General features: G+C 41.4%; 1 protein-coding gene across 1 annotated transcript in view; it reads left to right on the forward strand.

Moving 5' to 3' along the window:
* ush2a (Usher syndrome 2A (autosomal recessive, mild)) overlaps window positions 1-15,127 on the forward strand; it is a 207,317-nt gene that overhangs the window by 121,572 nt on the left and 70,618 nt on the right. Inside the window, exons 51-62 of the mRNA XM_074666066.1 lie at window positions 247-416; window positions 2,161-2,327; window positions 2,505-2,593; window positions 5,261-5,595; window positions 8,109-8,264; window positions 9,226-9,389; window positions 9,544-9,753; window positions 11,050-11,252; window positions 11,343-11,455; window positions 12,494-12,719; window positions 13,668-13,836; window positions 13,943-14,164. Of these exons, the coding sequence (XP_074522167.1) occupies window positions 247-416; window positions 2,161-2,327; window positions 2,505-2,593; window positions 5,261-5,595; window positions 8,109-8,264; window positions 9,226-9,389; window positions 9,544-9,753; window positions 11,050-11,252; window positions 11,343-11,455; window positions 12,494-12,719; window positions 13,668-13,836; window positions 13,943-14,164 (2,224 nt within the window). The remainder of the gene's footprint in view (window positions 1-246; window positions 417-2,160; window positions 2,328-2,504; window positions 2,594-5,260; window positions 5,596-8,108; window positions 8,265-9,225; window positions 9,390-9,543; window positions 9,754-11,049; window positions 11,253-11,342; window positions 11,456-12,493; window positions 12,720-13,667; window positions 13,837-13,942; window positions 14,165-15,127) is intronic.

Below are 15,127 nucleotides of genomic sequence, written 5' to 3' on the forward strand. Positions count from 1 at the left end.
GATTACTTATATTTAGTTGAGGAAGTTCACTTTAATTATTTGTGTTATTTTTTAACTTGTATTATAAAGAATGCATTGCTATTAAAGGCACCAGAATTAGTGCAGATTGTCACGTTTTGTAACCAACAGCAGAATAAATGAAGTTAGTTAATTTTCAGAGTTGACAATGATGAGTTGAAAAGTTGTGATCCCATTATTGTCTAATCCAGAAACCTGATGTTATTGATATTGTTCTCCAACATTCAGCTGGAGGCGTGCACCAGAGTGGGTTGTTCAGTTTCTGGGATCTCTCAGAGCTTCCGTACTCTCCCAGCCCCACCTGAGGGGGTTCCTGCACCTCACCTTTACTCAGACACCCCCACGTCTGTTCTCCTGTCCTGGGGAGCACCCGAGAGGAGCAATGGACCACTGGAGCGGTGAGAGATGACAAAACACTTGCCCCATAAATACAGTGTAAACATAGAGACAGTTTCTGAGATGTTTCCTCCTTCTAAAGATACTTTCAAAGATTGTGGTCACCACATTGTGACAGGCAGACAGCTACAGTGTGCCGACCCATCAGTCAAATCATTGCCTGATGGGTCGTTCTGCCTTATTATGCATAACTTTTGGCCTGGGTTTTAATTATTGGTTATCATGTGTTACCCACAGGGGATGCACATCACTTGGCCTCTTTGTTAAGAGCCTTGCTTGTTCATAAAGGTGCCCTCTTGTGTCCACAGTAAACAATGTGACATTGTGGCTGGTGACCCAAACTGTTGATAAGTGCTGAAGCTGAAAGCGCATGTGTTGCTATCGGTATTTATGTAAAAACAAATGAGCTTTCTGGTGGAGTTAAGAGTTTCTTGAATTAATAAGGGGTGGGAGAAAAAAATGATATATCGTGATTTTTTGTTTGACAATATCAAAATTGGGATTACTTGTCAAAAAATCATTTCTTCAAATTCAAATTCTTCGTTTCACTCTTTGTTTATAAACTGGATTGGAAAAAAGTGACCACTTTTCTCCAGCAGAGGGTGAAATGTTTCTCTCTGACTCATGTGATGTGCATTTGGAAAATATGGCTCCTGATGTAGTCTGTAGTAGGGATGGGAATCGAAAACCAGTTCTTGTTGAAAATCGATAAGAAATGTTTCAATCCATCGATATAGTTAGCCTTTGTGCTTAATGATTCCCTTATCAATTCTTTACATTGTGCCGGAGCCGCCAGGCCTTGCATCAACTAGTCTGCTGCAGCTATCTTAGCTTAGCGGTTAAATAACATTTCCCAAGAAAACTCTGATTCAGGATTTTCAGCTTGAAGTTTTACTGAAGAACTGACTTCATTAAGAAATGTACATTACTCCCTCTCAGGAGATTCATATTCAGTACATTTGAAATGGTATAAATTACCTCATTTACCTAAATAACAAAATAGCGCAAGCTTGATGCTAACATATATGGGAAACTGCATTGATATGCTAGCAGTTAGCAAACATCAGGATAACTTCAGCTTCAGAATAGAATTAAAAACTTTCATCACAGAAACATATCACATCAACTCTTTGTTAAAAATACTGAGAATTTCAGACGTTAAAAGCTAACAGGTAATTGAAAGGCTCATGGTTGACTTTATAACTACGGAAAGCTTCCAAAAAACTTAAACCATTGCTATAACCACTTTGAGACACTAGATGGCCTACTTGAATTATTAATATATTACAACACAGTACATCCATTTCACATTGTGTGCAATTTTTACCTGTTTCTGTATAACTATGCACAGAAATATCCAGACTCAGGGACCAATCACATTTTATTCACTTACAGTATAAACTTAATTAAATGTTGTTGACACAGAAAACCTGTAAAGCTACTCTTTGTAACAAGAAAATTCACAACAGGAATTGATAAGGGAAACGTTAAGAATCAGATCGATAAGCAGAATCGTCAAGGGCATTGGCATTGACAAAATCTTAAAAAATCAATCCCCATCCCTAGTCTGTAGACATTATCATCATCATTTAACTTTTTCACTTTTTGGTTAGGAGTTAAAAAAGCAAACTAAAAAAAGCAAAAATCGTAAATATGGAAGAGTCGCAATTTAAATCGAATCGGCACCTCAAAAATAAAGATACATGCTTTTACCATTAGTTTTATTGTAATTTTCTCTGTTTAAAGATGGTTGATTGAGCGCAGAGTGGCTGGAACCAAACAAGTGTCCACAGTGGGCCATCTCCCACCAGCTCCCCCACCTCTTTCTTTCCTGGACTCCTCATCAGCTCTCAGTCCCTGGACCAGCTACCAGTATCGACTTGTTCTCTACAATCAGGCTGGAAACACCACAGGTAAAAGCCAAAACCACGGGCTGAACAAAGACGGTGAGATGTGAGATGTTTGTGTGGTAGATTTTACAGTCTCAAAGGCGAGCTAATGGCAGTTATTACTTGATTGATGACTGGTGATTTTTATTTCCGATGTTTAACTGTTTGTTCTGAAGATATTTTATAAAATATCTTTTTAAGGATCCTGGGTCAATATTACTACAAGACCTTCTCGGCCAGCTGGTCTCAGTCCACCTAGGGTGAAGGTTAAGGGGCCAGAATCTCTTCAGGTAGGAACACCTTTTTATTTTATTTAGAACTCAGAGGTTTACACAAAGGTTTTGGTTCTGACATTACGGATCAAAAACTCTCAAACATGGCTGAACCACACTCACATAATCAAATTTATTGTACACATTTTTTATTTTGATATTTCATGTTGGGTTCACCTCAAAGAAAGTTTGGTGAGCAGAGTTTACTTTTAGGATCTCAGAAATGTTTCAGTTTCTTCAGACTTCTACAACGATACATTGAAACTTAGTTGAAAATCTCTTCAGTCACTCAGAGTGGAAAAGACAAAGCAATGTCACACTGATTCCTCTGTCTTTGCTTCTTGGGATTTAATGAGAAAGAAAAGCATTCAACTCAAGGTCCCCTTCAGAAAGTGGGAGTGGCTGTGACCCCGTCTGAGACAGCTTCCTTCCTGTCGGCCATTTTGAAGGAGGGGCCAGAGTTAAGTTCTACCACCGGCTAATCCCACATCAAGGCCTCTCAATAGAAGACAGTGAAACAATATTGTATGCATGCACGCATACTGTTCTCATACACACATTCACTCACAGCCCTGCACTAATGCTAACTGCAGAAAAATGCTAATGCCTGTCATCATTTCAGATCCGCCCCTGTCATCTCTGCTGCAGCACAGCTTTAGGGGTCACAGGTCCGAGAGGGAAAGTGTTCCTTCCTGGTTGTTGCTAATTGGACAGACAGGCGGGCAGCTTCCTGGTTAACAACTGACCTTGACAAAATGGAAAGGATTTGGAGTATCTCCCTTCATCCTTTAAATGATCTCTTATGCATATCACTTCCTGCTCATGGAGGTTTCCCTTCTGTTACCGCTTCATTCTTTAATGTAATTCTCCTGTGTTGGCATCAAGACACAGAAGTCAACTGGATGTCTACTTTTCTATTATAGATAAGGTAGCCCGTATTTAGGTGTTATCAGACTATGAGGTAAATAAATTCATAAAATCATATTTGCTGTTTTAATCAGACTTTGCTTTAAAAAAACACTTATTACAATCTCAAGAGTAGTTCAGTGGGATTTGCATTCAAAGAAATCTTATCTCTTTAAAGATGTCATACCACTGTAAAAAGGTTTGGTTCAGAAATGATCAGTGACCAAAACAAGAACTAAAGCAATGATTTCCAATTTGATTGCAACAGGATTTTTTTTCCTGATACCAATAGTATGGATGCCCAGAGACACACACATACACACTTCATACACATTGTGTCCATTTCTCTTGTTTGCTAGCACAACCAACTTTATCATCTGCCTCTACCCCTCACTCATATCCACCTCAACACACACCCAAACACACACACACACTCATACAGTGTACTGGCCTTAGCCCTGGTGCTCTGTGTCAGCTCGGGGTCTCTGCTGTCTTCACCATCTCCAGATTACATCAGGCTATTCAATCTGTAAATGACTTCCACCACAAAGCACACCCAACACGCACTTTGGGAAATGAGCTACCTAACTCAACATGACCCTGCCCGTATGTGCTTGTGTGTGTGTGGCTCAGAAAGTGTGCACACGTGTGTGTATGTGTATCCCGTATCACCTCACAGTGTCACTTGTTAAATGAATATCAAGGTTGCTTGTGAAATAATTATTCTTGACGTTCATTCATAATACTCTCATCAACACTGACCACTTAATCACCTAAACTCATAAGTCTGAACAAGCTCTGAACTGATCAGTTATTGTACATGACAGTTTGTGTGTAAGAGCGCACAGTTCAAAAACCCAAGTGTGCATGTGTGTGTGTGTGTGTGTGTGTGCATAACTGTTGCGTGTATGTATGCAATTTAAACCTTCTTTATGTATGCCCTTGTAAAGTTATATTGATATTATTTTAACATGTTAGAGGTGTGTGTGTGAGAGTGTGAGTGTGAGTGAGTGTGTGTGTAGGCGTTTGTATGTGTGTTTCCATTTGTGTGTGTGCCAGTTGCCTTCATCTTGTTGCTGAAATGCTGACAGACTGAACTGTTTCCAAATCAGATGCAGCGCTCAACGACTGCAAGCTTTTGTTTTTGCATGCAGCAATTCCATTACCAGCCGTTTTCATTATTTTAGCATGGTGTGTGTGTGTGTGTGTGTGTGTGTGTGTGTGTGTGTGTGTGTGTGTGTGTGTGTGTGTGTGTGTGTGTGTGTGTGTGTGTGTGTGTGTGTGTGTGTGTGTGTGTGTGTGTGTGTGTGTGTGTGTGTGTGTGTGTGTGTTTACCCTTTTTTTAAATGTGATGAAAGGAATCTTCTGCTCAAGTCAAACTCAGGTTATCTCTGCTCACAAGAGGGCTGAATAAACACACACACACACACACAAATATACACTCTCACAAATTGTGACCCTCCTCGGGCTTTACATACACATGTACATATAAAACAATGTAGGCACCCACACACATACTATCTACATGCATTTATTGTGTGTGCATGTGTACATGTTGGCCTTGCACATGCATGCTCACAAAATGCTAAATGCACCTTAAAGTACCTCCAGAGAAAGTTCAGAGGATCCAGCAGAAAAATGAGAGGAGCTTTCTAGAAAATGAAAGAAGAACTAGAAAAGATTATGTGTGCTTTCTTTGATTTTCTATGAACTGCCCTTTTTTAATCTGAACGTAGTGTTTTCGCCGAAAAACTTAAAACCATAGTGTTTCTGTTTCAGGTCACATGGTCTCCTCCACTCATTCCTAATGGAGAAATCCACGGCTATGAGATCCGCCTCCCAGAACCCCGCATCTTCCATGAATGTGGGGACGTTGCTGAACTGAACGTGACAATAATGGACCTCATTCCCTTCACAAACTACAGCATCACTGTGCTGGCATGCTCCCAGGGTGGCGGGGATGTTGGAGGGTGCACAGAAAGCCTGCCTACTCCAGCTACTACATTACCCAAAATCCCTGAGGGCCTGAAACCTCTGTCTGTTGTGGCAGTCAGTGAGTCTTTTCTGGCCATTTCCTGGCAACCCCCAAGCAGGCCCAATGGACCCAACATCAGGTAGTTTAACTCGGTGATGGTACTGCACAGCGTGAAGTCAGCAGTGAAAGGGTTGCATCAAAGAAGACGCTTCTTTGACAGAATTAAAACAGTTGCTGTGACTTTTGCTGTTACAACTGATAATCCTAATCCTAATAATCCTATAACTCTCTGTTCCTACGATATTATCATGATATCCATTGCAGGCCGAGGGCCACACATACATTGCATCCACCAGAACTGCTAAACAAAGTGACTTTGTGACAGCCAAGTAAAGCTGGACATTTCCTTTTGTTTTCAACATCATCATTTAGGTTGGACAAGATTAAAATTAGCTAAATAACCTGATTAAATGCTTTCATCTTAGACTGGTTTTCCATTTCAAGAGGCAAGCTTAACAGGATCCCCTGAGGGAAATACACTCATTATTTACAAAAACCCATTTACACACACACTTAAAAAAACCTAAAACTATTCCTTTAAGGAAATCCCAACAATGACATTTATAAACTTAAAAACAAATATTTAGGAGCCAATATATGAGGACCCACCTCTACCTCCACCTTACTTCAGTCTATGTGGTTCAACATAACCTGAAAAAGCCCTGTGTTTAAACCACAGACTGAATAATTAAAGGTCCCATATTCTGCTCCTTTTCTGCAGTTTAATATGGATTATTGATGTCTTCATGAAATGGTAGTAACATATTTTGGTCCAAAAAGCAAATAAATCAAGCACAGCAGCATTGTTTCCAGGCTCTCATAGCCCCTCTGTTCAGAACGCTCTGATTTAGTGGGCGTGACCTTCATATGTAAATGAGCCACCACTGATACCGCCCTGCTCTTCCGTGTCACTGAGAGCGGCACCACGAGCTCCGAGTGCACAATGTTTAGAAAACAGCGAAGCTCGTTTACCGTAACATTTCAGGCTAACTGCAGCTAAAGTTAGCATCCTGAAGCTAACATAGAGACAGGGGGGACACTGAGGAAAAGCTCTTACATCTGCTCCACAGCACACAGCATTTAAAATACTCACATTTCCAGGGTCCGAGGATTGTTGGCAGATGGTTGGTAATGTGCCTGGATTCAGGACCAGTCTATTCGCTACCCCTTTGTTGTACTGTCCGAAGTTGGAAAAAGAGGGGGGGGGTCTGCTCCCGTGGACCAATCAGGTCAGACTTGCTCCTGATTGGTCAAAAAAGGGACTCGCTGACATCGGCAAATCCTGGAAATTCCAAACAGCTTGTTTTAGGTCAGGATTTTACATTCACAAGAACTACTGAGTACAGGTTTAGTCATTAAATATCATATTTTGTGGGCTGGGAGAAAAGCCAAAGACCCACAAGTTTCACTCGAAGACTTAATAAAGTGATTTTTGCACAATATGGGACCTTTAATGGGCGTAGTCTCCCTGACGTCACCCTTCTGTTTCTGAAACAGACTTTTAAAGCAAATCGTCCATATTGGAAGTGACACTTGCTTCAAGTACATAGGCCACCTGTCAGTCACGTGACCTGAGCTGTGCCTCTGATTGGGCGAACTTATGATCTTAATATCCTCTAAACTGCCAAGTTAGGAACCACCACCCCCAGGAGAGTTTTTTTGACCCTGGCTGTCAATAGGTTTATTCCTGCTGTGAAAACTGCTTTTTTGGCTTGATGTGTGTGTGTGTGTGACTTCCTGTACTTCCAGAGCCAGCCTCAAGCAGACACCAGAAAAACTGCGGATTGTAGCACTTCTGCATTGTCTCAAATTTTTATACCGGAGGTAGCCACTTGGTTTAAACACCTTGAGTTTCATTTTAAAGGGAATAATATGGTGTTATTGAGAGACACTTCTTAGAGATATTTAATTGTTAAAATAATTATTGAAAAACTGAAGTAAACAGGTACACAAACCACGTTGAGAAGCTGCTAACATGAGTGTCCTGGTAATGAGCTAAGTGTCGAGCATGTTTTAATCAGTGTTTTCTCAGTCCTAATGCACAGTCTGGTTCATTTTGTTCTGTCCTGTTCTTCTCTGTCGGAGATTAGGCCTAAAATAAAGGTCCATTTTCCTGGCAGGCGATTAAAATGCATGAGCCAGTCTCTCTGTTCTGCTCCGCTCAGCTCTGTGTGTTTGTCTAAGTGGGTTGGTTAAAAGGCGGCATTAAGCCCTTCTCTTTTGATTACAGCAAAAATTAGCATCACTGTGGGGAGAGGAAAACACAAACCCTGCAGAAAAAAACAACAGAGGGAGGGGCATAGGGAGGGAGGGATGAGATACAGTGAACGCAAAAGAATAGAGATGATGAAAAACAGCAGAAGAGGAGGAAATGAGTGATAAGGAGACGAGTCAGTTGAAAATTGTGTGTTGAGGCCTGCGTTTGTTTGTGTGTGTGTGTGTGTGTGTGTGTGTGTGTGCAGCCACGAGTGTACTCCTGTGTTTGTCTGCACGCTCATACTGGGGCATTTGTGAACATGTGTTGTGGCTTAATGCATTCCTAAACATCCAACCAAGTGTGTGATTTTTCTTTTATTCAAATTTCCCCTTCAGATACAAGTTGCTCAGACGTAAAACCTACCAGCCCCTGGCCATCGCCACGTTCCCCACGGTAACAGCCGTGTCCCCTCCCCCCTCAGAAGATCTCCATCACTGGCTCCATGTTTACTCCGGCACCAAATTGTTCTACCAAGATAAAGGCCTAAGCAGGTGAGATTACTGAAATGAGCTCTAGAGCAAACGCCGCCGCCGCAGCAGACCGTGTGTGCAGAGCCCGATCGGCGAGCTGCTGCTGATGCCGATCTTTTAATACCGCTCAAAGATACATTAAGCAAATATCCCAAAGAATTAAATTGTTTTTCACGCAGTGTCCCCTAATCTCAGTTTGGCACTTGGTGGAAGCAATTTTTTTCCCTCTATGCTTGCTAAACTGCTCTGGGTGTACTCTCTGGTTTATGTCTCTACTGTGCGTTATTTCAGTAGTAACCCAAAGAACTTTTGAACGAGTCACTAATATCAACTTTTGAAGACTTGGCTGTGTTGTCCTCAGACAGTACTTCATTGGAAGAATTTTGCACTTGTTTAAAAAACTATTCCCTGATCAGCAAAACTAACATAAAGCTCTGAGCACTAGGTCCATTTATTTTACCTGGAAGTGCTGCACTTTTTTAAATTAATACAGTCTCGTGTTGTGTTTAATATGTCTACACTTTTGCCATCCATCATTAAATCTATTATTATCTGTCTCAGGTTAGATTTTCTGTGTTTTTCTCATTCATCCAGTTCATTCAAAGGGTCCTGAGTGCAGTTTTCAGCTGTGAAAACATGTACATCGAATTACTTTGCAGAGATATGTGGTCTTTCTTTCAATCAAAATTGGACCACTGATGTACCGAGATGTACCTGGAAGTGATCAGGATCATTCCAGAGGTCAATTATCACTGAGTTCAACCAACTAAGAAAAGAATAGGAAAATACTGCTCTGGGCTCAGTGTGCAAGATTCCTTCGCTTAAAGTTTCAGATCAATGGATCAAAAATCTGAATAACATAAAAAAACAGACTCAGCGTGAAGAAAACTTTTTACTGGATAAATGCTCAAAAATACACAGAAAGATAGAAGGAAGTTGTTATCTTGCATCATTAACATCAAACAACAATGTCTTTCAATAGGTTTACACGTTACCAGTACCAGCTTGAGGTACACAACGATGTGGGCGTCTCTACTGGAGACATTGTTTCCGCATTGACTATGGGAGGGATTCCTCTCCAGCCTCCATCTCTGTCTGCTCGTGCTGTTAACCACACTTCTGTGGAGGCTAACTGGACACAACCCTGTAAGATTACCCTCCCTCATTTAAGTTCAGTGCAGGTCTTTCATTGCCTTAGTTTCTCTGACATTACCAAAACCAGAAAGTAAAATCAGACATTCTGGATGAAGTCTTCTCAACTGCTGTTTCACTCCTCTCCTTCTGTTTGTGTCTCTCTCAGCTTTTCAGGACCTTCAGGGTGAGGTGGAGTCTTACTTTTTGATGATAGAGTCCGCCCTGTCAGGACAAACCATCACACTGCCTCCTGAGATCCTCTCTACAGTGATAACTGACCTCTGGCCCAGCAGCACATATCTAGTGTCATTACAGGTGTCAAACGGAGCACATAACACAACTAAGGCATTAGTTAACGTCACCACAGAGGATGGAGGTAAGCACGTGCTTGTGTTCTGTCTGTACAAATAAACAGGAGCGATAAACATGAAAGTGTCATGTGTACAACAGGTAAAGTCAGTAACCAGAAGAAAGGTGTGTTTAAATCGTTCCTCTGCTACTCCTGTGCTCTCCTGGAGATGTTAAACACATCATGTAGTGAGGCATGAAATCAATACAAAGTGTGTGTGTGAGGCAGATTTAAAGTGTTGTAAAATGCTCGTTGGCACCAGATACTGACAAACACACACAACCTTCACACACAGGCACATACACACACAATCTGCACAGAAGCCACCAACCATTGCTCTATCCATGCTGAACGTGGGTCGTAATCATCTGGATATATAACACAGTGACAGAGCCTCACTCAGTGTTTTCTTTCTCAGTCTGTCTGTGTGACTGTTTCCATCTCTCTGCCTCCTGACAGTCCTACTGTTTCAAAGTAATCATATGTCAGAGGCCTCTCTATTTCTCTCTAATCTGAGCTGTATAATAAAAAGTGCATTAAAAACATTAGAAAATCATTAGGTGCTAAAGGCAAAGCACGGCTCGTTTAACTGAGAGGGCTCTGGAGGTAATTTCATTATTTTACAGCCATAAGAGTGCACTCATACACACACACACACACCAAGGCCAAATATATTTTAACTAATGCAGCTCAACCCTACCAACCATCCTCTTGTGGCCTGCAATCTATAGGGCAATGCGACCATCAGGACTAATTGGCAAGAAAAATCTGTGTGTGTGTGTCTGTGTATGAGCGGAAGCAGCTCAGTGTGCACTATTGCGTTGATAATAACATCCTGCAGTAAATGAAATGTAGAGCAGTAGGTTGGGTTTAGGTAAGTGCACTGGCAGCAAATGAATTAGGTTAACTTCTCTTAGCTGAGTGCATTTTCACTCAGAGAAGTAGATGGAGTCTGCATGATTGCTTCTCTCACACCATCTTCAATGTTCTCTGACTGATTCTTACTTTCTGAGTAAAATTTAAATTCCTGTTTTCATTTGAAGAATATTTTATACAGTTAAACAAACATTATTCTGTTTTTCAGCACTCTTCATTCTGTATCTGCAGTTCATTCTCTAAAGCTTAGCATGTTGTCCTAATCAGCAGAGGAGTTTTGGATCATTGTCCTCATCATATGTGAATGTAATGGAGGAGAATTTCTTGTAGGAGGAATTAAAAGGATTTAGGGTGGAGAAATTATTATTCAAGCAGTTTTATTGTCTGTTCTCTAACTATCAAATAATGTTAGCTCTCTGTCCTTACATGCTTGCGTGCCATCCTCAGAGCCAGAGGGGATGTTGGCCCCTGAGGTGGTCCCAGTCAACAGCAGCACAGTACGAGTGCTGTGGTCTCCTCCTCTACAGCCCAATGGAGCAGTGACTGGTTATTACATCTACATTAATGACCGTCTGAAGGGCAGTGTAGACAACAGCTCAGGGTCTTTCCTGCTGGGATACCTGCTGCCTTTCACTGTCTACAATGTACAGGTACATTAACCAACCAAGTAGACCCACACCCTAACAGAGAAGTACAAACATGTGCTTTGTTTTCATCTGCTGTTTCATTTGGTGCTTCAGGTGGAGGTGTGTACGGTGTATGCATGTGTGCGGAGCAACATCACTCAGACAACTACTGTGGAGGACCTTCCTACAGAGCTGGCCACACCAAACACCAGAGTGCTCAGTCCCAGGTAACCCAGCTAAGTACTGTTTATATTTTTTCAGTTCACTTGAAGCTTTCTGAGTGTTGCTGCAACTTGATCTTGTAAAAAGAATAAACGTTATCCTTTCCAGATTTGGATTGCCCGTGATCCAGTTTCAAAAGAAAATGTGGCTTTTGATTGGAGTATTGGCCTGCTGTAATCACTTAAGTTTCTACAACCCAGTCTCAAAATGTACTGGGGTCCAATAAAAAACTCTGACAAAAATATATTTTTTGTAACCCATATCAAGGCAACTTGTTCTTAGGGGACTTTCTTAAAGTAAAGTACAGATCTAAGCTGTGCTCTGTATCATTTTACTGGGAGGGGGTCACCTAAAGTCCACTACCAGTGAACTTTGACCACTACCAGCAAGCTTTATGCTGAACCTGATTCAGTGCTGGATAGGTGAACAGTTTTCACAGTACAGGTTCAGTATGGTGATTGTGACTAGACAATGTTCTGTGTTACAAAAAAACAATTTTATTTATTTCAAACAGCCTGTGGGGCTGACAGACTTTTTTCCCTTTGTTTATTTTCAGCACAAATCACTTGAAAAACAATGTTTTTGCGACAGAAAAATGTACTTTAAATTATGTTGAATGTAATGTACAATGTGTAAAAATAATGCGTAAACACAAATCTGCTTAATAATTACATATAATTATGTAAAATTTTTAAAGAGTTGGATTAAAAAATTATCAACTATGAGGGTTAACTGGCATTTTGTTTCCAGTCATTTTAGTACAATGACATTTACAACTCGGCCAGACATTTTACCAAATTTATTTTTGAAAATCTAACTGTTGCAGACTTAGTGAAAGTTTGTTGCATTTTTTGCTTGTAGACTGTTTCGTTCTGTGTCCTACTACATGGGTCCTTTTCCTGCCAACAGTGTCAGAGAAAAAAAAGGAAAAATCAATAACAGGAGGTGTGTGAGGATACACACTCCGACGCTGTTTTTTTTATTTTTTTAACTTTGTCAGAAATTTAATGTGCATGAATGCACTCTCTGTCTCTCTCCTTCAGGGCAGTGAGGCTGGATTGGTCTCCTCCGGGCAGACCTAGTGGGATCATGCTGGGCTATGAGGTCTTACGACGAACCCTGAGGTCATGTGACATTGGGTCAACAGGGGTCACACCCTTTACTGGGTCAGAGGAGTCAGGAAGTGGTTTAAGGTTCAGATGTTCCTACCTACAGTGTCCTGCCACCAACAGTGTGTGTGGGACATCCTGCTTCCATCCTGACAGTCAGGTAGAAAAATCTGTGCTGATTTTTACGTTCTATGCAATAACCCAGTTATTTGACCAATTTTCACTTAATGCAGCCATGACTTTGAGAGTGATGCATTAACACTGCTGCACTCAAAGAAGAAACCTCATGAAATGACAAAACAACACAATCACACATTCAGTTTTGGAAACAAAAGTTTTACTTCTTCGTCAGTAATGAGCTACTTGTGCGGAGGCACAAAAAACTCTGGAAGAAATTTGTAGACAGACCCAAATGCACACTTTTCCTCTTTCCCAGCACACACTTTTCCAGCGTGATGCACGTCATCATCTCACTGATTAATTTCTCTAAACAGATTAACTTGTCATCTGCATTCACTCCATCCTCGTGTCATTGAATGCCAGCCAAGTTGGCACAGTGAAACCACCCAACATACATCTACCCCCACATCACCCACATGTATGCACACACATGAACACGCTTACGAAAAACTCTCGTACTCCTTGGCAAAAAGGAGCTAAAAACTCACAAAAACATCTTTAAGATTCTGCAAACAGGTTTTCAACATACATGGATGTTTGGGTTGTAAATGTTAAAGCTTTGGTCGTGTAATAAAAAGGCAGTTTTGCGTTCAGACAGTGATGCTCTCATAAAGTCAGAGTATTTGAGTTTCACTAGTGTGTTACATCTGTGTTTTAGTGCACAGCATATTGGTCCCTTCTGTTAACATTAACAAAACACACAGATGTTTGCAATATAAATATCCTATTTTTTAATTGACAGGCTCATTTGAAATTGTTAAAATGAAGTAAAATGTGTGTTCAGTTGGGGATGTGAGTGAAGGGACCACATATTGAATTTCTTTCCTTGTTACAATTTAGACAAAAGACAGAAAAGTTCTCATTTTAATGCTTATTTTTTTGGATTTTGTCTTCATACTTATTATGTATGTTCTGGTATCTCAACCAGGTCTGCTGCAGTGGAAATTTGCACACAAAGAAACTCCATCATCATTGCTGTGAGGGACGCTACCTGAGTTTAAGTAATTCCTCAAATCCAGTGTGTTGCAACGGCAAACTGGTCCCAGCTCTCCCTGACCACCGCTGCTGTGGAGGATACTATGTTCATGTAGGAATCAGTGAGTGTCAAACGGCTTCACACTTACATGGGATAAGCTCTTTTCTGCTTCACTGCTCTTCTCCATGTTGTTCAAGTGTTTCCTTCATCTGTCCTTGTCTTTATAGATGAAAACTGCTGTCCTGACCGCTCCCAGGGCCGGGTCTCTGTGGGGCCTGGTGACAGCTGCTGTGGGGGGGTCCCTTACTCCATGAGGAGCGGCCAGCTCTGCTGCAGCGGGAGCCTTCATGATGGTTACAAAGTCCAGTGCTGTGGAGGCCGGATTATGGATGAGGCGCTGGTGTGCTGCGGTGATTCTCAGAGGGGGGAAGTACATTCATATCTTCCAGGTGAGTGAAGGAAAAACAGAGACACAAACATTAACCAGACATTAATCGCTGGTAGAATATTCTCACTCATTGTGGTAACAGAGGGATTCTCTTCATCTCTCATTAAATAAGGTACAGTAACGTTTGAGAGACTGAGCATTGTCAACGGAAACTGCTTTTGTCTTGAAAGTTGACGCTTTTTTAACTTCTTAATTAACAAAAAGGCCCTTGGTTCAGAAAACTCCTGACCTTGTCCTACCTCATAGTTTTGTCCCAGGTGATGTCTTAATGATTAAAACCTAGCGTGAGGGTAAATAAAGGAAATTACAGAAGATGAGAGTGAACCAAAGAGTGTTGAGGTAGACACATGGTGCAGGAACGTGGGGTCGTTTCCCCTTCTTCATCTCCCGCAGTGTCCCAAAGCACCCGGATACCGTGGCACAGATGGGACTGTGCGTGTGTATGTGTGGATGTGGATGTATGTGTGTGTCATTAGACATCTTTGTCATGGCAGATGATGATGAAACACACTCGGGATGGCACCGTTGAGGGCACTGCCAAGCACACAGCAGGACAAATACACACTCATTCTCTCTCCCACACACAAACACACACAGACACACACTTTCACGCAAATAGACATATCAGATGCACCCACACCAACACACATACACACACACATGGAGTCAACAGGGTGCCCTCAGCAGGGCTTGCTTAGTGTTGAGTGCCAGAGACAGACACGTGGACTCTATTCATCACACATAAACAATGGCCCCATATGGACAGGCCTATAGTACTTCATTAGCCTATCTGCAAACACTGACACACACACTTACACACAAGATCCTTGCTCAGACTCAAAGCATGCATGTTGACCAAAAAAGTTCCTACAAAGTAAATCAGACTAGAGGCAGTAATTTGTTTCCAAATAGTTCTCTGCGGTTGAGATACTGTTTGCTCTCCCTTACAGTGTAAAAACTTTCT

This window comes from Halichoeres trimaculatus, unplaced genomic scaffold, assembly GCF_033239565.1.
Source record: "Halichoeres trimaculatus isolate MK-OKI-2021-1 unplaced genomic scaffold, fHalTri1.1 fHalTri1_scaffold_3, whole genome shotgun sequence".
Classification (NCBI taxonomy): Eukaryota; Metazoa; Chordata; class Actinopteri; order Labriformes; family Labridae; genus Halichoeres; species Halichoeres trimaculatus.